General features: G+C 49.5%; 1 protein-coding gene across 1 annotated transcript; it reads right to left on the bottom strand.

The window, feature by feature from the left end:
• Window positions 1-1,078: 1,078 nt before the first annotated feature.
• BNC1 (basonuclin 1) lies at window positions 1,079-21,651 on the bottom strand (the record flags this gene model as incomplete). The annotated part of the gene is made up of 4 exons (XM_023747855.1): window positions 1,079-3,259; window positions 12,452-14,325; window positions 18,933-19,168; window positions 21,529-21,651. Coding segments are annotated over 4 exons (2,921 nt in total), but the record flags the coding sequence as incomplete, so codon positions are not given.
• Between the last annotated feature and the right edge of the window lie 1,602 nt (window positions 21,652-23,253).

Below are 23,253 nucleotides of genomic sequence, written 5' to 3'. Positions count from 1 at the left end.
GTGTCACATATAGAAATTTTTTGATATTTGCAACTATAGTAAAACAAAGACTTATATTTTTGATATTTATTTTATATATTTAAATGCCATTTAACAAAGAAAAATCAACCAAAAAAATGAGTTCGCATGTCACCTCTGACACACATGTCATAGGTTCGCCATGACTGACCTAGAGAGAGCATGAGTGTGAGGCGCGAGAAAGGCCCAAGAGGGACCAGGGTGCACCAGAGACACATGTCATTAAAAAATATTATATATATAAATATAAATTATTTTTTAACCTTCACTCAATATTTTTCCATTGATTTTTAAAAAATGTATTTTTTATTGATTTCAGAGAGAAAGGGAGAGGGAGAGAGAAACATCAATGATGAGAGAGAATCATGGATCGGCTGCCTCTTGCACACCCCACACTGGGGATCGAGCCTGCAACCCGGGCATGTGCCCTGACTGGGAATCGGACCGTGACCTCCTGGTTCATAGGTCGATGCTCAACCACTGAGCCATGCCAGCCGGGCTCCATTCATTTTTATAGAGAGTGGAAGAGAGAGGGAAAGACAGAGAGAAATATCGATGTGAGAGAAACACATCGACTGGTTGCCTCCTGCACGAGCCCCAACCAGGGCCTGGGCTGGGGAGGATCCTGCAACTGAGGTACGTGCCCTTGACCGGAATCCAACCGGGACCCTTCAGTCCGCAAGCCAGTGCTCTATCCACTGAGCCAAACCGACCCAGGGCACCACTTCCTTTCTTTGGACCTCATGAATTGCTGCCATTCCTGTCTTGAGGTGGCAGAAGTTACTGATCTGAGGGCCAGCCCTCCAGCCGGGTTTTCAGCTCTGTAAGATTCATGGTGTGTGTGTGTGTGTGTGAGTGTGTGAGAGTGTGAGTGTGTGTGTGTGTGTGTGTGTGTGTGTGAGTGTGAGTGAGTGTGTGTGTGTGAGCACCAGCACCCGCACAACAAGCAGCCCACGTAAAACAAAACTGGCTTTACAAAATGTTTGTCTTCTTAAACAAAAAGTATGCCATATATTTTTATTAAATCATAGAAAACTCATTTGTATACACTTTTTCCCCCCCATTTTGGGAAACCTGGAATATTGAACAGCTGGGTCACAAAACCAATGAACAATACATCTCCCTTTAAGCACAGACAAGTTTGAAGTTGTCACATTTATTTATTTTTAAACGTCGACATAAATCAGTAACAGCTTGTTGGCTTCTTTCACCTTTAGGCCACGGGAATACTCTCTCTCACCACCCCCAATTCTCTCTAAGGATGTTTTTCATTACTTAAAGCAACCATAACTTTCAAAGACGGTGAACTTGAAGTCTTCATATGAAACTGACTTCTTTTTCCCTACCTCGGGCTTTTAGAGAACTGTAAACGCCGAATTTCACGAGATGGGACCGATCATGCTTCCTGTCTCCAACAGCAAAGGTGTACAACAGCGTGGACTATAGTTCAGAATAAGTTAAATATTAAGACACATAGTATGGCAGTAACATCCTACTTTTCTTTCTACCATGTAACTCCGGGAGTTCCCCCTAATCTTACAGATCTATAAAGGATGGAGACGGAGGGATCCGGGGATACTGACAATGCACACCCACCCTCCAAACCACACTCTCTAAACGCTTGGATCAAAAATATATACACAAACGGTCCTGCCGGGTCGCGCCTGCACCCATTCCGCAGGGCAGCGCCGGGAGCAGACTCTGAACTTCTCCAAATGAACACGGGCAGTGGGTTTGACGTTTAGGGTCATCACTCCTTCTGCTTCCGATCGAGACGCCCCCTCTCCCCCCCGCCCACCAAATCACACTGTGACATGTCTGCACTCACCCCTTATACTCACATATATAAACACAAATTAAATATCATCAAAATTATCTTAAATTAAATCGAAGACTGCTATTTTTAAGTGCATGGTCTCCCCCGTCCCCAGCTTCTCGAATGCGTGTTACAGAGCGAGAACTAACATCCTCAGTAACATTCCCGCTCCCGGGCCTCCTCTGAGAGCCCCCCAGAGTAACACGTGAGACCTTTGTGGGGGGGCGGGGGGAGGCGATTTTCCACTCCAAACGGAGGGACTGTCTCCGAAAGTCCCGCTCCCAAACTGAAATCTGGGTTTCAGACTCATGAAAGCAGGAACTGAAAAAAAATGGAATCTCTAGGGGGCTGGTTCCTCACCCATGGTGACAGCCGGCTTCCCCCGGGACACTCAATCCACCCCAAATCCAGCCAGCCTCCTTCCAAGCCGCCTCCCGGCCCGGGGCCCCTGACGGCCATCTGCAGGCGCAGAGATCTCCCAGGGAACGTGTCAACAGAGCTGGGAAAAACTGCATTTCTGCACGTTTGCGTCGTTGTCAGTGAAAAACACCCGGGGCTGAGGACAAATGATAGGAAAGGCTGCCCCGCGTCAACACCCCGCTCATCCCGCAGCCGAAGACGAGAAAGTCAGCTCCAATGCTTTTTGGCCTGGCTTGTCCCGAATGGCGGTAAAGCCCGAAACAGACCCTTGTCCTACCTTCTCCCCCAGAAACAATGCCCTTGCGTTTCCCATCTTGCTACTGGAGGGGGCCGGGGGAGGAGGCCAGGCTTTTGTGCAGGTTGGGATTCTGGCTGTGTCTGTTGCGGCTGCGCACAGACGAGAACATGGTGTTGCAGCCGGGCACCTTGCACTTGTGCAGCTGGCGCAGGTGCACGGTTTTGTAGTGGGCCCGGAAGGTCCCTTTGTTGCTGTAGGTCTTTTGGCAGAGGTGACACGTGATGGGCAACCCGGAAGGCAGGCTGGCCAGGCTCTGGTCGGCCTTCTCCATCAGGACGCAGATGGGGTACTCGTCCTCCCCGGGGACGAGGCCGGCGCCTTCGCCGTTCCCGTCGCTGTCCTCCATGAGCCCGGCGCCCTCCTCGCTCGCCGCCCCGTCGGAGTCCCAGGAGGAATGGCTGGGGCTCTCCGACTTCATGCTCGAGGTAGCGCTCAGGTCCAGGATGGTGCCTTCGCCCGGCGGGCCGGAGGTGTAGCTCTCCAGGGCGGCGCTGTGCACCTGGGCTATGGGGTAAACCAGGCTGCCCATGCGGCTGGTGCCCTTGAAGATGACAGACGTCTGGGAGGCTTGCTGCGTGAAAGCCACGTCCGCATAGGCCTCCTTAGCCACGTCTTTCAGAAGGTACGCTGCGCGGATATGGTTTTCGCTGCTCTCCAGTGCTTCCTGGGCCAATCCTTTCTGGTGGAGGTTTAGGTTTGAACTGTGTCTGCCAGAGTGAAAAGATGGTTAGAAACGAATCGAGCTGTTGTTTGTTTATTTATTAACTAGAGGCCCATTGCACGAAATTCGTGCAAGGGTCTCAGCCCTCACAGCTGCCCTTGGCCCTTGCAGCCCTGGCTTCATCCAGGAGGTTGTCTAGAAGGACATCTGGAAAGTCTTTCAGCTGTCCAGTCTAATTAGCATATTATGCTTTTATTATTATAGATTATTTATTTTGCTAATCCTCACCTGAGGATAGTTTTCCATTGATCTTTTAGAGAGAGTGGAAGAGAGAGGTGAAGACAGAGAGAAACATCCATGTGAGAGAAACACATCGATTGGTTGCCTCCTGCACACACTCTGACCAGGGCCTGGGCTGAGGAGGAGCCTGCAACCAAGGTACGTGCCCTTGACCGGAATCGAACCCGGGACCCTTTGCTCCACGGGCCGACGCTCTATCCACTGAGCCAAACTGGCTAGGGTTTGAGCTGTTGTTTTAAAAACAGTCCTCATTCTGAGTGGAGACACTAGGCAGATGCCAGAAAAAACCTGCGGCATGTGAGAAGTGACGACAGGGGCGTGGGATGCAATGGGAGTCTAGTGGACACCGGCCCACTGCTGTTCGCCGCTTGTCAGAAGTTAGCATTCGTGGGAAAGTCAGGGGCCTGGGAACATGTGGTTCCCTTCAGTTTCCACCGTCTGATTGACAGGTAACTTCCTGGACCTGATCTAAAGAGATGGCTAGCCCAGAGGATTTGGCTCAGTGGATAGAGCGTCAGCCTGCGGACTGAAGGGTCCCGGGTTCGATTCTGGTCAAGGGCACGTGCCCAGGTTGTGGGCTCGATCCCCAGCAGGGGGCATGAAGGAGGCAGTCAATCAAGATTCTCATCATTTCTCCCCCCCCCTCTCTCCCTCCCTCCCTCCCTCCCTCCCTCCCTCCCTCCCTCCCTCTCTTTTCCTCCCTGAAATCAGTAAAAATATATTTAAAAAAGAAAGAAAGAATGGCTACACTATTTCAATTAGGCCCATTCGACTGGGACACTGGGAATAACTGGTCACAAATATGTGGCTACTCACTCACTCATATGTGGCTACGGAGTACTGGTGTGGCTGCATCATATAATAAAACCAGAATACTTTGAATGGACTGACAGAAATAAAACACATGATTAAAACTTCACCTGTTTCTTTTTACTTTTTTTTTTTTTTTTTTTGGTTAATCTTCACCCAAGAATATTTTTTCCATTGATTTTCAGGGAGAGTGAAGAGAGAGAGAAAGACAGAGAGAAACATGGATATGAGAGAGACACATCGATTGGTTGCCTCCTGCACATGCCCCGACCAGGACCAGGGCCCAGGCCAGGAGGAACCTGCAACCAAAGTACATGCCCTTGACTGGAATTGAACCCGGGGCCCTTTGGTCTGCAGGCCCACACTCTATCCACTGAGCCAAACCCGGTAGGGCTCTTTTTACTCTTTAAAAATGTGGCTACTAGAAAATTTAAAATTTCCTATGTGGCTCACATCAGGATCTAGAACAGTGGTTCTCAACCTTCCTAATGCCACGACCCCTTAATACAGTTCCTCATGTGGTGGTGACCCCCAACCATAAAATTATTTTCGTTGCTACTTCATAACTGTAATTTTGCTACTGTTAGGAATTGTAATGTAAATATCTGATAGGCAGGATGTATTTTCATGGTTACAAATTGAACAATAATTAAAGCAGAGTGATTAACCACAAAAACAATATGTAATTATATATGTGTTTTCCGATGGTCTTAGGCGATGCCTGTGAAAGGGTCGTTCGACCCCCAAAGGGGTCGTGACCCACAGGTTGAGAACCGCTGGTCTAGAGCATTGGCAGGCATATCATCCCAGAAGTTCTACAGGTATGAAAATCTGACTGGCTAGAAATAGTAGGGTGTGTGAGTGAGTGAGTGAGAGAGGGGGAGAGAGAGAGAGAGAGAGAGAGAGAGAGAGAGAGAGAAAGAACCTAGTTCAGTTCATATTTGCAACGTTTCACTGTTACCAGACAGGGGTTTTGCAAATGCAGCACTGAGCACACCACCAATCACCAATCTGCTACCTGGTGATTACTCCTGCAGGGCAGATAATGATACCCATTATGACACAGGCCTTGGACTCATATGATATCATTTGGATGTAACTTGTCAATCAGTGTTGGCCTTGCTCAGAGATTCCGTGCTAACCTGACGAGCAAACACAGCCCTTTCCAAGGGCTACAGTCTTTTTTAAAAATATATTTTTATTGATTTCAGAGAGGAAGGGAGAGGGAGAGAGAGATGAAAACATCAATGATGAGAGAGAATCATTGATCGGCCGCCTCCTGCACGCCCCACACTGGGGATAGAGCCTGCAACCCAGGCATATGGCCTTACTGGGAACCGAACCCGTGACCTCTGGCTCCTGAACCACTGAGCCACGCCAGCCAGGCAAACAAGGGCTACAATCTTAAAGGAGATAGGAGAATGACGCTAAACAGGGAAAATACTCCCCCAGTACGGCTCAGAATGCATGCCGGGGGAAAAAAAACATAATAAATAAGGATTGAATTTTCTAGCCTAAATCTCCAAAGACATATGAGGAGGGGAGGAGGTTTAATCCGACCTCAGATTTACTATTCGGCTTCTCTCCCCTCTCCCCTTACACATCCTTTTTTCCTGGCCGCCATCAGAATTATATTCCCAGATCACCCACTTTGCAGGCAGCTCTTAACTACAACTCTGACCTGTGATTATGTCAGCATTCTGGGTTGAAGGGGCAGGAACGTGTCAGCAGAAAACCAGACACGGGGTTGACATGCAGGTTCCAGTACATACAAGGGTTGAAGGGAAAAAAAAAAAAGCCAGACAAACACATTCAATTGGAACCTTGTATGGCAAGATCCCTGCTGCAAAGGGGCAAGGCTCTGGGCCCCACACTCAACGGCCAAGTGTCCCACAAATGCCAGGAGCCAACCTGTAGCTCCTCTAACCTTCTTCTTTTTTGTTTTTAAATATATTTTTATTGATTTCAGAGAGGACAGGAAAGGGAGAGAGAGAAACATCAATGATGAGAGAGAATCATTGATCGGCTGCCTCCTGCACGCCTCCTACTGGGGGTCGAGCCCACCACCCGGGCATGTGCCCCGACTGGGAATCAAACCCGGGACCTTTCAGTCCACAGGCTGACGCTCTAGCCACTGAGCCAAACCGGCTAGGGCTCCTCTAACCTTCTTAAGCCTCAAGGGTTAGATGCATTTCCCGGGGTGCCGTGTCCCCTAAAACCAGTGACAACCACAACTGCAAGGACCCTCTGCACCTCGTGGCAGGCTTTCGGCTCCCAGGACTTTGCTGGTGCTGTGCCCGCTGCCCGGGTCTGTACTTCTGCTCTGCATCCTCGATCTCCCCTGCAACTCTTCCCCACTGGCCGCTGGATTAGTTGAGATCCATGGTTCTCAAAGTGTGGTCTGGGCACCCCTAGTGGTTCCCTGAAGTGGAAACTCGTTTCATCATGATTCTAAGACATCGTTTGCCGTTCTTACTCTCATTCTCTCAGGTGTGTACAGTGGAGTTTTCCAGAGGCTTCATGACACGTGACATGGCGACGTGTTGAAGGCAGAAGCTGCTATGAGAATCCTGCTGTCTTTTACTAAAGCCGGACACTAAAGAGATTTCTGAAAGCCTCAAACAAAGCCACCCTTCTTAGTTTTTGTTTTGGAAAAATGTGTTATGTTTCATGAAAATGTTATTTATGCTAATGTATAATAGGTTTATCATTATTAATTTTTAAAATATATTTTTACTGAGTTCAGAGAGGAAGGGAGAGGGAGAGATAGAAACATCAATGATGAGAGAGAATCATTGATCGGCTGCCTCCTGCATGCCCCCCATTGGAGATCGAGCTCACAACCCAGGCATGTGCCCTTGACTGGAATCAAACCTGGGACCTTTCCGTCCACAGGCCAACGCTCTATCCACTGAGCCAAACCGGGCAGGTTTAGTATTTTAAGCGATATAAAATATATAGTTTTTTTTTCAGTTTTAAAGAGTCTTGAGGTTTGAAGAATTTATAAAGGGCTCTGGCCAGGTAGCTCAGTTGGCTAGAGCATCGTCCTGATACACCAACATTGTGGGGTCGATCCCCGGTCAGGGCACATACAAGCAACAACCAGTGAGTGCAGAAATAAGTGGAACAACAAATCAATGTTTCTCTTTCTCCCTTCCCCCTTCTCTCTCTAAAAGGAAAAGAACTTGTAAAGGGATTGTGCGGCCAAAACTTTTGAGAGCAGCTGCTTCCTTCCGACCGCTTCTTCCAGGCAGTCTTCCCTGACTCCTCAGTCTGGTCAGGAGCCCTCCCCTGTGTCCACAGCAGCCTATGCTTCTCCCACAAGAGCAGCCACCAAATTCAGTGTAAGCACCTGTTTAACGAGTCTGTCCCCACCCAGGCCTTCGTGGGCAGGGATGTGTCCACAGCACCTAACGCAGACAGTTCTTAAATATCTGTTGACGAGCCCTCGCTGGTTAGACTCAGTGTACAGAGCGTCGGCCTGCAGACTGAAGGGTCCCAGATTCGATTCAGGTCAAGGGCACGTATCTCGGTTGCAGGCTCCTCCCCGGCCCAGGCCCTGGTTGGGGAGCGTGCAGGAGGCAACCAATCGATGTGTTTCTCTGACATCGATGTTTCTCTCTGTCTTTCCCTCTCTCTTCCACTCTATCTAAAAATAAATAAATAAATTAAAAAAATCAAAAGCCTGGCTGGCGTGGCTCAGTGGTTGAGTGTCAACTTGTGAACCAGGAGGTCACGGTTTGATTCCCGGTCAGGGCACATGCCCAGGTTGCGGGTTCAATTCCTAGTGTAGGATGTGGAGGAGGCAGCTGATGGATGATTCTCTCTCATCACTGATGTTTCCATCTCTCTCCCTCTCCCTTCCTCTGTGAAATCAATAAAAATATATTTTAAAAAATAAAAATAAATGAATGAAAGAATATCCTTGGGTGAGGATTAACAAAACAAAAAATCTGTTGGCTACATAAGCACCGAGGGTGTGGCCCCAGCCCCTTCCGGCCGGGTCCTGGTCACTGCTGCTGGCGGGAGCAGAGTGGCTGGAAGAGGGGAAGACAGTTATCGCCACGGCGACTCGGTCTCGCCTCTGACTCGGAGAAACGGCGGTGGAGCCAGTGGAGCAGGGGCTGCCTACAGAGTCTTAGCTCACCTGGTGCCATTGTAACCCCAGATTTTATGCCAAAGCCCAGGCTACTAGAACTAGTACTTTAACTTCAGAAAGCAAGATGTTTTCCTGTGCTGGGGGAGGAGGCGTGTATGTACAAGTAGGACAGAAAGTAAGAAAATATTAAATCATTAAAAAAAGAAATAGCCCTTAGCCGGTTTGGCTCAGTGGATAGAGCGCCGGCCTGTGGACGGAAGGGTCCCGGGTTCGATTCTGGGCGAGGGCACATGCCCAGGGTTGTGGGCTCCATCCCTGGGGCGGGGGGGGGGGGCGTGTAGAAGGCAGCTGATCAATGATTCTCTCTCATCATGGATATTTTTCTCTCTCTCCCCCTTCCTCTCAGAAATCAATAAAAATATATTTTAAAAAAAAGAAACAGAAAATGAAATCCTATGTGAAATTCAGCATAACTTCTAGTTTAGTAGACGTGGTAGGCCAGAACAGTATCGTCCACATGAAGGACAACCTGACTGACACGCCGCTCTCTTCTTCACAATAACAGCTTGTTCGCGAACAGACCTTCCTCCTGGACGATGGATGGGGAAGGCGGGGCCACTCAGCAGGGTGCCCTGGTGGTTTGGTTCAACATCGCAGCCGCGGAGACAGGCATTTTAACCACTATCACCTGTGCTCTCTCCTCTGCGTGTGTGCTTCTGAGTGTGGGGAGGGTCTACGTCAGTGGCTCTCAACCTTGGCTGCACATTAGAATCACCTGGGAATCTTTTTAAAATCCTGATTTCTGGGCCTCATCCTCCGGAAATTCTGTTTCTTTGTTACTAATGTTGTGGCCCCACCTGATAACAAAGAAACAGAATTTCTTCTGGTCTACGTTTTCTCCCTTTTTTTAAAGTGCCGGGACTGACCGGCAGACCCCGAGTGATGGATGAATGATTATTTTGACATATGTTTTTGTGAAAGAGAGGGCTAAGGGACTGCCTGGTTAAAGGAACCAGACAGTCCCGTTTGTCTGTCTTTTTAGGCTTTTATTGTAGTAATAGCTTGAATTAAAATTAATTTTTAGATATTATTAGCAGGGCAAGTATTTTTTTTAAAAAATATATTTTTTTATTGATTTCAGAGAGGAAAGATGAGGGAGAGAGAGATAGAAACATCCATGATGAAAGAGAATCATGGATCGGTTGCCTCCTGCAAGTCCCCCACTGGGGATCAAGCCCACAACCTGGGCATGTGCCCTTGACCGGAATCGAACCTGGGACCTTTCAGTTCGCAGGCCGACGCTCTATCCACTGAGCCAAACCGGCTAGGGCGCAGGGTAAGTATTTTTGAGAAAATATATGTATTTGTAGTATTTTTTAAATAAGGGCATGTCTAAAGACTAAATATAGAGATTCCAGTAAAACACCTGGGGGCTCAGACTTGTTTGGAAAAGTCAAGGCAGGGGCTGCCGCCCTTGGCCAGGTTCCCCTTTGACCTTTTGGAGAACTTTTTTCATCAACTTTCCAACCAAGTCCCGAATTTCCCCCATAATAAAGCAGGCCTTATAGTTTGGACTAAGACAGTGGTGGCATGGAGCTGTCTCAGGTCACGCTCGTTTGAGCAAAATGTGTAACATGTTAATACTCTCAGAACCATGTGTAGCATGAATCATACTGTGTTTCGTCAGAGAGCTGGTCCTTCCCTGAAAGCCTGGGGAGCAAGGTGACCTGAAGCGGGGCGACGGGACTCAAGTTCATGAAGAAAAGCACACACGTGAGATGGTAATGCCAGTGCCGGGCCCCGAGCGATGAGACGCCCGGGAAACTCTGCAAACAGTTCGACTCCTGTGGGTCAGGCAAACCCAGCACAGACAGACGTCTCGTCTTCCATCCCAACCTCCCGAAGTAACCTGTGAAGTGCCTTTCCTCTCTGAAATCTTTTTTTTTTTAAAAAATATATTTTATTGATTTTTTACAGAGAGGAAGGGAGAGAGATAGAGAGTTAGAAACATTGATGAGAGAGAAACATCGATCAGCTGCCTCCTGCACGCCCCCCAGTGGGGATGTGCCCACAACCAAGGTACATGCCCTTGACCGGAATCGAACCTGGGACCCTTGAGTCCGCAGGCCGACGCTCTATCCACTGAGCCAAACCGGTTCGGCTGAAATCTTAATATTTAAAAAAATCCCCCATTAGGCCGTCACCTCTCCTTTCCAATAGAGCTTGGCTAACTAGGGATCAGAGGAAATATTGGAGGAAATGTTTCATTCAGTGGACTTCACGTTAGACAGTGAAAACCAGACAAGTTTTGGGAAGCCAAAGAGATCATTTTAAAACAGCGGTTCTCAACCTGTGGGTCGTGACCCCTTTGGCAGTCGAACGACCCTTTCACAGGGGTCGCCTAAGACCATCCTGCATATCAGATATTTACATGACGATTCATCACAGTAGCAACATTACAGTTATGAAGTAGCAACGAAAATAATTTTATGGTTGGGTCACAACATGAGGAACTGTGTTTAAAGGGCCAGAAGGTTGAGAACCACTGTTTTAAAAGCACCCTCCAGCCCTAGCTGGCTTGGCTCAGTGGACAGAGCGTCGACCCACAGACTGAAAGGTCCCAGGTTTGATTCTGGTCAAGGGCACGTACCTCGGTTGCAGGCACGACCCCCGGCCCAGGTCGGGGTGTGTGAGGCAGGCAACCAATCGAGGTGTCTCTCTCACATTGATGTTTCTCTCTCTCTGTCTCGTCCCCTCCCTTCTGCTCGCTCTAAAAATCAATGGGAAAATACCCTCAGGTGAGGATTAACAATAAAATCGCCCTCCTCCAGCGGCTTGTCTGACCCAGGTCTGCAGGCCTCCCTGGGAGAGCTAGCTCACAAATTCCTTGTGCCAAAGCCTGGGGGTGGAACGTGTCTCTGAATTCAGAATTTCTCAGACTTCGGAAAAAGCAGAATGATGCACAGACTGTAGTATCGTTTTAGTGCCTCCCTAACAAATCCATTACTATTTCTGCGCGAATAGATACAAAAAATTCCACACAAAAGGTGGTTTTAAAAAACACTGCAAATAGCTTCACATCATTTCAGGCCACGTCTTGGGGCCAAATGAGTCAAGGTTTTGGAAGCAAAAATTCAGGAGAGTGGATCTATAGCAGGGGTCCTCAAACTTTTTAAACAGGGGGCCAGTTCACTGTCCCTCAGACCGTTGGAGGGCCGGACTATAGTTTAAAAAAAAAAAACTATGAACAAATTCCTATGCACACTGCACATATCTTATTTTGAAGTAAAAAAACAAAACGGGAACCAATACAGTATCTGTATTTGCATGTGGCCCGCGGGCCGTAGTTTGAGGACCCCTGGTCTATAGGATAGTGTTTTTCAAACTGTGGTCCCCGGCCCGGCAATCTTTGTATCACCTGGGCACGTAGAAATGCAAAGTCTTAGGCTCCGCCCAGAGCCCCTGCAATGGAAGTTCTAGGAGCCAGGTGATTCTGATGCAGGTTAGAGTTTAAGAACCGCCACCTTGCCCTGGCAGGTATGGCTCAGTGGCTAGAGCGTCAGCCTGCGGACTGAAGGGTCCCAGGTTCAATTCCGGTCAGGGGCACATGCCTGGTTGCGGGCTTGATCCCCAATGGGGGGTGTGCAGGAGGCAGCTGATCCATGATTCTCTCTCATCATTGATGTTTCTCTCTCCCCCTCTCCCTTCTTCTCTGAAATCAATTAAAAAAATATCTCTTTATATAAAAGCCTAAGCGACCGAACAACCGGTTCACCGGTTGCTATGACGTGCACTACCCACCAGGGGACAGACGCTCAACACACAGGATCGGGCTCCCTCCTGTCTAGATTGGGCCTGCGGGGACTGGGCCGAAACCAGCTCTCTGACATCCCCTGAAGGGTCCCGGATTGTGAGAGGGCACAGGCCAGGCCGAGGGACCCCGCTGGTGCACGAATCTGGGCCTCTAGTATATATATATCTATAAAGAACTGCCACGTTAAGACAAACAGTTGCCAACAGGCGCCTCACCTGTCCCTGCTCCTGCGGGAAGGGAAGGTGGCTTGGCAGCCCTCCACCGTGCACACGTGTGTCTCCTTGGAGTGTGTGTTCTTGTGGTGCATCTTCACGCCGCAAGCGTTCTTGAAGGTCTTCTGACAGATGTCACACTGGTGGCGACTCTCTTCCTTCTGCCTCGCCAACGCGTGCGGACCCGTGGGCTCCAGGTCCTTGGAATCTTCAAAACAAGGGAAAGCCATTCCTCGGGTGGACAAGGCGCCCAGGAGGCCCCCGGCCAGCAGGTGCTGCTGCAGCCTGACGTAGTCCGGGAAAGGGATGCAGGGCTCCAGCCCAGGAGGGAGGCGGAGCTCCCGGCCGCTGTCCTCCGCCTCCCCGGGCACCAGGGTCAGCCCTGGCTTCTGCTCCAGCTCCGTCTCCCTCTCCGAGTTGCGCGTGGCCTGCTCGGGGGTCCTGCTGATGACCCCCCTGGGCTCGATCACCGACGAGAGGTGGCAGGCCGGCTGCCCTTCGCGGGGAGGCCTCCCTGGGCATCCTCCCTGCTCCTCCTCCAGCGCCCCGTCCGACCCGGGGCTGCAGGCCTCCAGCTCGTCTTCACTGACCACCTGCAGGGGCCGATCTTCATCGGAGCTGGGCGCCCGCCTCTTCTCGTCAGCCGTTCCCACGGCCTCCTTCTCGATCTTGATGGGCATGCTGGACTTGCGGGATTTCTTCTTGGGGAGGGCATCGGACGGCATCTCGGCGGAAACCAGCTGTTCCGAGATGGAGGACGACAGCAGGGGGAGAGACGGCAGCATCCCGGGCGTGGTGGCCAGCTCGGCGGGCGTGGCCGGGCTGCGGTAGAAAGGGAGCACCGGCTGGACCGTCCTCAGGTTGGGGAAAAGCACGCCGTTCTGCCCGGCGCCCGGGAAGACCGCTTGGCCCCTGGCATCCTCGCCTGAACCGGGGCAGCCGGGGAGAGGCCTGCGGTCCGGGGACGTCACCTCGAGCCCCGGGCGCCTGTAGCCGTCCGAGGCGGCCAGGCTCAGGCTGCTCCTGAGGTCCTTGTCCCTGTTGTTCCTGTTCATGGGCATGTGCAGCCGGGGGTTGGGGTTGGCGCTGTGGCGGTTGCGGCTCCGCAGGGAGCTGAACACCATGTTGCACCCCTCGATGGTGCACTTGTGCTTGATCTTCAGGTGCACGGCGTTGTAGTGGATCTTGAGGGTGCCTTTGTCGTAGAAGGTCTTCTCGCAGGCCGTGCAGAACACCCGGCCCTTCTTGGCGCCCAGGCCGTGCCGCTCTGGCTTCCCCCGGGCCTCGGGGGACAGCTGCGTCCCTTCCAGCTTCGTGACGAGGCTGTAGGTGCTGGAGTCGCTCACGTGGGCGGCGTCTTCCTGGTGAGGGGCGGCATCGGGGCAGCTCGGACACGGCTCCTTTTCCAGCTGAAACGGGGTGGAGCTGGAGGCCAGGAAGCTGCTGTCGTCGGGGAAGGGCCTGTGGAGATCCTGCCGGGGGTCCTGGCCCTGACCCGGGTCCGGACCCTGCTCCAGCGCGTACTGCTCGGGCAGTGGCCCCATCAGTGCGGGCGGCACGGGGTTGAAGAACTGGAAGGGCAACATGAAGGTCATGCTGTTGATGAGGTTCTCAAAGGGGTGCCCGCCGCCGGGGCTCCCCTTGTCCGCGGGCACCTGGAGGCTGGCGCCCCTGTGGCCGCAGCTCTCGATGAAAGCCCTGATGTCCACGTTGGCCGCTGAGGGCGGGGCGATGGCAGCCGGCTCGTCCTTCTCCTGCACAGCCATGAGCTCCACGATGGACTTGGTCTCCCCGAAACGCAGGAACTGCTGCAAGGTGGCCACCTCCTCCTCGCTGGTCATGATGCTCCAGTGGTCCAGCACCTTCCCCGACGCGTCCTACACCCCGACCGGAAACGAAAGAGGCGGTCAGTTTCCTCTAAGAAAGGAGCAGGGTGGTCAGTGGTCAGGGCCTCCTCTGGCACCCAGACCAGAGGGCCTCTGTGCACATTTGAAAATGACACCATCTCAGGGTGAGCCCGGGGCTGGTTCAGCCCCCACTCACGCCACTCTCCTAGGCCAGAAACTGTGCAGAAAATATACTGTAGCCCTAGCCGGTTTGGCTCAGTGGATAGAGTCTCAGCCTGCGGACCAAAGGGTCCCGGGTTCGATTCCGGTCAAGGGCACATGCCTGGGTTGCGGGCTCGATCCCCTGTAGAAAGGCGTGCAGGAAGCAGCCGATCAATGATTCTCTCTCATCATTGATTCTCTCTCTCCTTCTCTCTTCCTCTCTCAAATCAATAAAAATGTATTTTTTTTAAAAGAAAGAAAATATACTGGACAAATGTAAGTGGCATCCCAAAGAGACACAAAATAATTGTATTCAAGCCTCAGGGAAATTTGGTGATTAGTTTCCATCTTATTGGTCATCCTGCATTAGGCATAATAATCTTCACCACAAAAATTAAAATACATATATTTTGCCCTGCCCGGGTGGCTCAGGTGGCTGGAGGGTCGCTCTATACATCAAAGGTTGTGGGTTCCATCCCCAGTTGGGGTGTGTATAGAATGTTTCTCTCTCACATCCATGCTTCTCTTTCTCCCTCCCTCCCTCTCGCTTTAAAATCAATAAACATATCCTGACATGAGGATAAAAACCAACAATGTATCTTTTGAAGAATAGTAACTTCTTTTTGTTTGTTCTCACCAGAGGATATTTTTTTCCATTGATTTTAAGAGCGAGTGGAAGGGAAGGGAGTGGGAAGGGAGAGAGAGAAAGAGAGGAGGGAGATCAATGTGAGAGAGATACATCGATTGGTTGCCTCCCACACGTACCCCAACGGAGGCTGGGGATCAAACCTGCAACCCAAGTAGGTGCCCTTGACCGGGAATTGAACTGGCAACCCTCTGGTCTGGGGGCCAACGCTCTAACTCAGTGATGGCGAACCTTTTGAGCTCGGCGTGTCAGCATTTTGAAAAACCCTAACTTAACTCTGGAGCCGTGTCACATAGAGAAATTTTTTGAACTTTGCAACCACAGTAAAACAAAGACTTATATTTTTGATATTTATTTTATATATTTAAATGCCATTTAACAAAGAAAAATCAACCCCAAAAATGAGTTCGCGTGTCACCTCTGACACGCGTGTCATAGATTCGCCATCACTGCTCTAACTGCTAAGCCACACTGGCCAGGGCAACAATAGTAACTTCTTTATCTCAAGACTCTAGATGGAGCAACCAGACCTCCATATCGCTCGGGTATTTATTCACTGCATTTTAATAATCTGCCCAAGCAACTACCATCAGAAAACAAATGAACCCGTATTGATCTACGGCCCGTGTTCACAAAGCGCAGCTGTAATTACACCGGCGTGTTGGAGATCGTTCAAACTCTAGCAAGGCCTAACTTTTCCCAAACTGCAATAAATATTTTATCACAGAACATGTACTTGATGGCCTACTGAGATTTTTTCACAGTGCATGGGAGCGTTCCGAAGATGGCGAGGAATGTAACATCATACATTTTTCATGCACTAGAGGTTCAAGGTAATTGATTCCATATTTTTAATCCCAACACGAGGGAAAGCAAGATTATTAGGATCATTAAATATTGATCTCTGTCATAATGTAAGATGGTAATGCTACTCTGCATAAAAGGTGATTTCCGACCTGCGGGGGGGCGGGGGGGGCTGCTCTCGAGGTGAACACATGTGCTTCCAGAGGAAGATCATGGCCTTTAGACTCAGAAAAATGGGGGTTCGAATCCGGGGTCTGCTGCATAGGAGTTGAGTGACTCCCGCAAGATTTAGAAGCCACTCGGAGCCTCTGGTTTTTCGACGGAAAAAGGGGATATTCTACCTACTTCGTAAGATCCCTGGAAAAAGGTCTCGGTCAGTGATGGCGAACCTGTGACACGTGTGTCAGAGGTGACACGCGAACTCATTTTTTGGGTTGATTTTTCTTTGTTAAATGGCATTTAAATATATAAAATAAATATCAAAAATATAAGTCTTTGTTTTACTATGGTTGCAAATATCAAAAAATTTCTATATGTGACACGGCACCAGAGTTAAGTTAGGGTTTTTCAAAATGCTGACACGCCGAGCTCAAAAGGTTCGCCATCACTGGTCTAGGTGGTAAGATTACTGGGAGAGGGTCTAGGTCAGTGGTTCCCAACCTTTTTTGGCCACGCCCCACCTAAGCATCTCTAACATCCTGGTGCCCGCCCTAGCTGGTTTGGCTCAGTGGATAGAGCGTCGGCCTGTGGACGGAAGGGTCCCAGGTTCGATTCCGGTCAAGGGCACATGCCTGGGTTGCAGTCTCGATCCCTGGTAGGGGGCCTGCAGGAGGCAGCCGATGGATGATTCTCTCTCATCATTGATGTTTCTATCTCTCTCCCTCTACCTTTCTCTCTGAAATCAATAAAAATATATTAAAAAAATAAATAAAATCCTAATGCCCCCCCCCTTCCCGGGACATATCATTTTTATTATTCAAAAAGTGAGCTCCTTATTCACATGGAGGAAGCCTCAAAGGCCATGAACTTGGTCTAAACAAGCTTCCAAAGAACATGGCATCCATGAAAGAGAAAAATAAAAGAACGAAGGGACAGGGGAAGGACTGAGGAAGAAATCACTAGGAAATTGTTAAAAAGAATAGTAATAACATAAAATGATATGAAAAAATAGCAAGTACAGTTTCAAAACATAACAGAGAACTGAAATGCATAAACGTGTCACAATGTACATTTATAGACTGTCTATGAGGGCCCTAGGACCGTAAGAAATGCAAGAAGTTCACTGTTAAGAACTCATTCTCGAATCGCCTCCCTATGGGAACCACTGGTCTAGGTCAGTAACTGGTTATTAGTGTTCATTTTAGTGACACAGTTTTCTCGGAGTAAGACCAACATGGACGTGTGTCTTGGAAATAAATTCATACCTCCATTTCACTGAAATTTTTACCAAAGTTGGCTGATACTATTTCCCAGTATAGTGGCAAGAAAAAAAAAATTAGAAAGCTGCATCTATTTCATAAAAATGATCTCATTTATATCAGGAAATACATCCTTCGCCTCTAGATGTGAAACAGGAAACCTGCCCCCATAGCTTGTTATAGAAAGGGAGGTAGAACCACTTTGCGAAGCCCTGGCCGGGTGATTTGGTTGGTTGGAGCACCAGTCCACACACCAGAAGGTTGAAGGTTCAATTCCCGGTTCAGTTCCAGGTTGCGGGGTTTGATCCCGGGTGGGGGTGAGTACGGGAGGCAACCGATCAATGTTTCTCTCTCTCTCTCTCTCTCTCTCTCTCTCTCTCTCTCTCTCTCTCTCTCTCCCTCTCCTTTCCTCTCTCTCTGAAATTACATATCCTCAGGTGAGGATTAAAACAAACAAAAACTACTCTGCCACATAAAGAGAAGAGAGAAGGCATGAAAGGCACAGAGAAATAAGCCTTTCATTTCTCCTTCGTGGAGAGACAAAGACAAAATGTGAGGAGGCAGAAAGAGAATGGGGGGCAGGTGCAGAGAATAAAAACCAGCATGAACACAGAAACCTCACAAGATGACCCATTCTAGGAGGGAACATCAGCAGTGGGGTGCAGACGCTTTCGAGAACAGGGACCGGAATTGTTTGCTTGTGGTTCTGCAAGGCAAGTTCGCTTTCTCACCCCCAAAACCTCAGTAAAATCTCACACAGACAGCATCTATGTCAATAGGTAGTTTGCAGATAATAAAAGAAGTGGAGCCCCAGCCGGTTTGACTCAGTGGATAGAGCATCAGCCTGAGGACCAAAGGGTCCCGGGTTCAGTTCCGATCAAGGGCATGTACCTCGGTTGCAGGCTCCTCCCTGACCTGGGCTCTGGTCAGGGAACGTGCAGGAGGCAACCAATCGATGTGTTTCTCTCACATCGATGTTTCTCTCTGTCTTTCCCTCTCTCTTCCACTCTCTCTAAGCATCCTGGGAAAATATGGAAAAATATCCTTGGGTGAGGATTAAAAAAAAAAAAAAAGAAGTGTCCAAGGCGGGGCCAGTGGTTTACTGTGGAAGAGCTGTCCAGTGAAACACAAGTCAGAGGACCAGGTAACGCTCCCACATCTGAGTTTCACAGGTATCTTTTTTTTTTAATATATATTTTTATTGATTTCAGAGAGGAAGGGAAAGGGAGAGAGAGAATCATTGACCGGCTGCCTCCTGAACACCCCCTACTGGGGATCAAGCCCACAACCGAGGCATGTGCCCTTGACCGGAATCGAACCTGGGACCCTTCAGTCCCCAGGCCGAAGCTCTATCCACTGAGCCAAACCAGCCAGGGCTCACAAGTATCTTGAGGAAAGCCCTGGATTCCTCCCAGAAGGTGGGGTAGGGCATTCAGCCGCTAGAAAAAAGACAAAAGGGAAGGATGCCTGCAATGGCTGTAGCGCTCGTAGGCTACTGGGCTGCTTCAGGGAAGCGGAAGTGGATGGGAGAAGACCCTGGCGGAGGAGGGTGGCCGTGCTGGCCGCACCTGCAGCACGTATCCCCGGATGTAGTCCTGAAGGGTCCAGTCCAGGGCGTGCAGGATCCGCAGGACTTCGTCCTGCTTCAGCACACTGAAGAGCCGGTCCAGGAGGATTTTCAGGCGCACGGGGATGGCCTGGGTCCCGTAGAGCATGAGGCTGCTGATGTCAAACACCACGTTGGACTGGACGATCTCCACCTGGCTCGTGGGATACATGGGCGGGATCCTCAGCTTGCTGAGCGCTGGAAAACCAAAGGAAGAAACGATTTTTTAAAAATATATTTTTATCGATTTTAGAGAAGAAGGGAGAGGGAGAGAGAGAGAGAGAGAAACATCAGTGATGAGAGAGAATCATGGATCGGCTGCCTCCTGCACACCCCACACTGGGGATTGAGCCCGCCACCCGGGCATGTGCCCTTGACCGGACTCGAACCCGGGACCCTTCAGTCTGCAGGTCGCCGCTCTATCCCCTGAGCCAAACCAGCCAGGGCAGGAATGACGTTTTTAAGGATCCTACTCTCAAGAGAAACATTGCATAGGAAATAGGCTGGTGCCAACTCTCAGCGTTCTGTTCCAACAGTGAAAAAAAAAAGACTATACAAATAATTAATTATCTTAATAGCTTTCACAGGCACTTATAACGTGGACTGGCCCGAGTCCCTCCTTTTCTCCCTTTCCTGTGGCCTCCCTGAGGAGGAAAAGAGCCGCAAGTAGGGGGAGTGCAAAAAGAGGGGGTGGTGGTGGTAAAAACAAAGGCCCAGGTGCCTAACCCAGAGGATGGAAATCGGGAAGCACCAGGTGAGAACCTGGGTTTGGGAGTCCAGCAGACCCGGGCCTGACACCTCCTAGTTGACAGACTTGGCAAATAAAACCACCGAAACCCAGCTCTCACTGGTTGGGCTCAGTGGATAGAGCGTCGGCCTGCTGACTGAAGGATCCCGGGTTCGATTCCGGTCAAGGGCATGTACCTGGGTTGCAGCTCAATTCCCAGGAGGGGGCGTGCAGGAGGCAGCTGATCAATGATTCTCTCTCATCATTGATGTTTCTATCTCTCTCTTCCTCTCCCTTCTTCTCTGAAATCAATACAAATATATTTAAAAAAAGAATAATAAAAAAGAAACCACCGAAACCTATGTTGTCTTATGTGTTAGACATCAGCCCCATATGGCTACTTAAATTTAGATTTACATTCATTAACATTGCCCTAGCCGGTCTGGCTCAGTGGATAGAATGTCAACCCACAGACTGAAGGGTCCGAGGTTCGATTCCGGTCAAGGGCACATACGTTGGTTGCAGGCTTGACCCTGGCCCTGGCCAGGGCATGGGGAAGGCAACCGATCGATGTGTCTCTCTCACATCGATGTTTCTCTCTGTCTCTCCCGCCCCTTCCACTCTCTCTAAAAATCAATGGAAAAATATCCTCGGGGGAGGATGAACAAAAACAAAACAAAACAAAAAATAAATTCATTAACATTTAAGAAAACTGGAAATTCAATTCTGTAGTCACACTTGTCACGTTTCAAGAATTTGGTAGCCACCCATGGCTAGTGTAGGGTCAAGTTCAGCAAATATAAATACAGGATGCCCAGTTAAATCTGAATATAAACACAAAATGAGTGGATATGCCTAGACCAGGGGTTCTCAAACTACGGCCCACGGGCCACATGCAAATAAAAATATTGTATTTGTTCCCGTTTTGTTTTTTTACTTCAAAATAAGATATGTGCAGTGTGCATAGGAATTTGCTCATAGTTTTTTTTTAAACTATAGTCCGGCCCTCCAACGGTCTGAGGGACAGTGAACTGGCCCCCTGTTTAAAAAGTTTGAGGACCCCTGGCCTAGACTAAGAAAAATATTGATTGATTAACCTCAGAGAGGAAAGGAGAGGGAGAGATAGGAACATCAATGATGAGAATCATCGATCAGCTGCCTCCTGCACGCCCCCAACTGGGGATCGAGCCTGCAACCCAGGCATGTGCCCTGACTGGGAATCCAACCCTGACCTCCTGGTTTATGGGGTCGACGCACAACCACTCAATCACACCAGCCGGGCTAGGAAATTATTTTTTGTCTATCTGAAATTCAAATTTAAAGGAACAGTCTGTATTTTATCTGGGCTAGGGCCACTGCATTAGACGGCACAGACCAGTTCTATCATCTCAAAATGATGGCAGTGAGTGTGCCCGCCTTTAGAATGGAGCTAACAAAACACGCATCATGTGGAGTTGTTATCAAAGAGATGACACATCTAGAGCTCTTAGGCCAGGGGTTCTCAACCTGTGGGTCGCGACCCCTTTGGCGGTCGAACGACCCTTTCACAGGGGTTGCCTAAGACCATCCTGCATATCAGATATTTACATGACGATTCATCACAGCAGCAACATGACAGCTATGAAGTAGCCACGAAAGTAATTTTATGGTTGGGGGTCACCACAACATGAGGAACTGTATTTAAAGGGCCAGAAGGTCGAGAACCACTGTGACTTAGGCGGCTGCCCGGCACACAGCAGTAACTTACGCGTGCTCGCTGCCGCTCTGTTCTTAAGATATTCCATCCATTCCTGAAAAACTCTAAGAGTTATTTAGAGGGAAATAAAGTTACCGTGGGCCACCCATCCGTGTCGGCACTGCTCACACTGCCGGTGGTTGATTTTGCCTGGTTTGAAACTTTGGCAACTGCAGTTCAGAGTACAGCCAATAGCCTGCAAAAGAGAACACAGGTGCGCTTAGCACGTTCGGGGGGTGTGGGACACACACGACATGTACAGAGCAAAACCTCCATCCGGCGGCATTCCTTGAGCACTGCGTGCGCACGCCGTGCCAGGCCCAGGCGTGTATACTGGACCCTGGAAAGAGGACCTGGAGACAGCATACACCTCACGCAGACATTCTGGAGAGAATAGGCCACAGACATCGGGACTTGTTATAGGCCAGGGATGGAGAACCTTTTGAGCTCGCGTGTCAGCATTTTGAAAAACCCTAACTTAACTCTGGTGCCGTGTCACATATAGTAATTTTTTGATATTTGCAACCATTGTAAAACAAAGACTTATATTTTTGATATTTATTTTATATATTTAAATGCCATTTAACAAAGAAAAATCAACCAAAAAAATGAGTTCACGTGTCACCTCTGACACATGTGTCATAGGTTCGCCATCACTGGTATAAGATGAGGGGTTGGAAGGAAACATCTGGGTTGTTATTATGAAGGACATGGAAAGGGCGAAGAGTCACATTTTAAAAAAAAATATGTTTTTTTTATTGATTTCAGAGAGGAAGGGATTGGGAGGGAGACATAGAAACATCAGTGATGCCCTAGCCAGTTTGGCTCAGTGGCTAGAGCTTTGGCCTGTGGACTGAAGGGTCCCAGGTTCAATTCTGGTCAAGGGCACATACCCGGGTTGTGGGCTCAATGCCCAGTCGGGGGCGTGCAGGAGGCAGCCGATCAATGATTCTCTTATCACTGATGTTTCTATCTCTCTCCCTCTCCCCTCCTCTCTGAAATCAATAAATATATATATATATATATATTTTAAAAAGAAACATCAGTGATTGATGAGAGAGAATCATCACTTGGCTGCCTCCTGCACGCCTCCTACTGGGGATCGAGCCCACAACCTGGGCATGTGCCCTTGACTGGAATCAAAGCTGGGACCCTTCCGTTCGCAGCATGACCCTCTAGCCACTGAAACAGACAAACTAGGGCTCATTTTTTTCCCCTTCTTAATCCTCACCTGAAGCCATTGATTTTTATAGGGAGCAGAGAGGTTAGGCAGAGAGTTATAACAATGTGAGCGAAACACATCGATTAGTTCCTGCTGCATGTGCACGACCAGGGGCCCGGGCCGGGGGAGGAGCCTTCCACCGAGGAAACGGCCCCCTTGAGTGGAAATGGAACCCCGGGACACTTCAGTCCGCAGGCCGATGCTCTATCCTCTGAGCTAATTCGGCTAGTTCTATAGAGCATCATTATCACTGAATCTCTAATGTGATGGGAGCAATCATGCTGAAAAGATTACGGGGGCTGCCTTGGTACAAGTAAAAGGAATTGATTGGAGTGGCGAGATTGCCACTTGTGGAATTTGTTCCCCATCAACATGTGGCAGAGGATGAATACCAGGCTAGATAAGAGGACATGTACCGGCTGGATGGCTTCCCAGCCCCATCCCTGGTGAGTGTGCCTGCCAGAGACAGACACGGGCTGTACAAGGCCTGCTCGTCCCCTGCAGGCTGCTTGTTAGAAGTGCCGTGTGTGGTGGGTGGGTGCGGAGTGTGCAATCACATGGCTGACATAAAAAATAGAGACGTACGTGCCAACAGAGTC

Source organism: Myotis lucifugus, unplaced genomic scaffold, assembly GCF_000147115.1.
Source record: "Myotis lucifugus unplaced genomic scaffold, Myoluc2.0 scaffold_1017, whole genome shotgun sequence".
Lineage (NCBI taxonomy): Eukaryota > Metazoa > Chordata > Mammalia > Chiroptera > Vespertilionidae > Myotis > Myotis lucifugus.
Note: the sequence above shows the minus strand (reverse complement) of the source record. Positions and strands in the feature narration are given on the sequence as shown.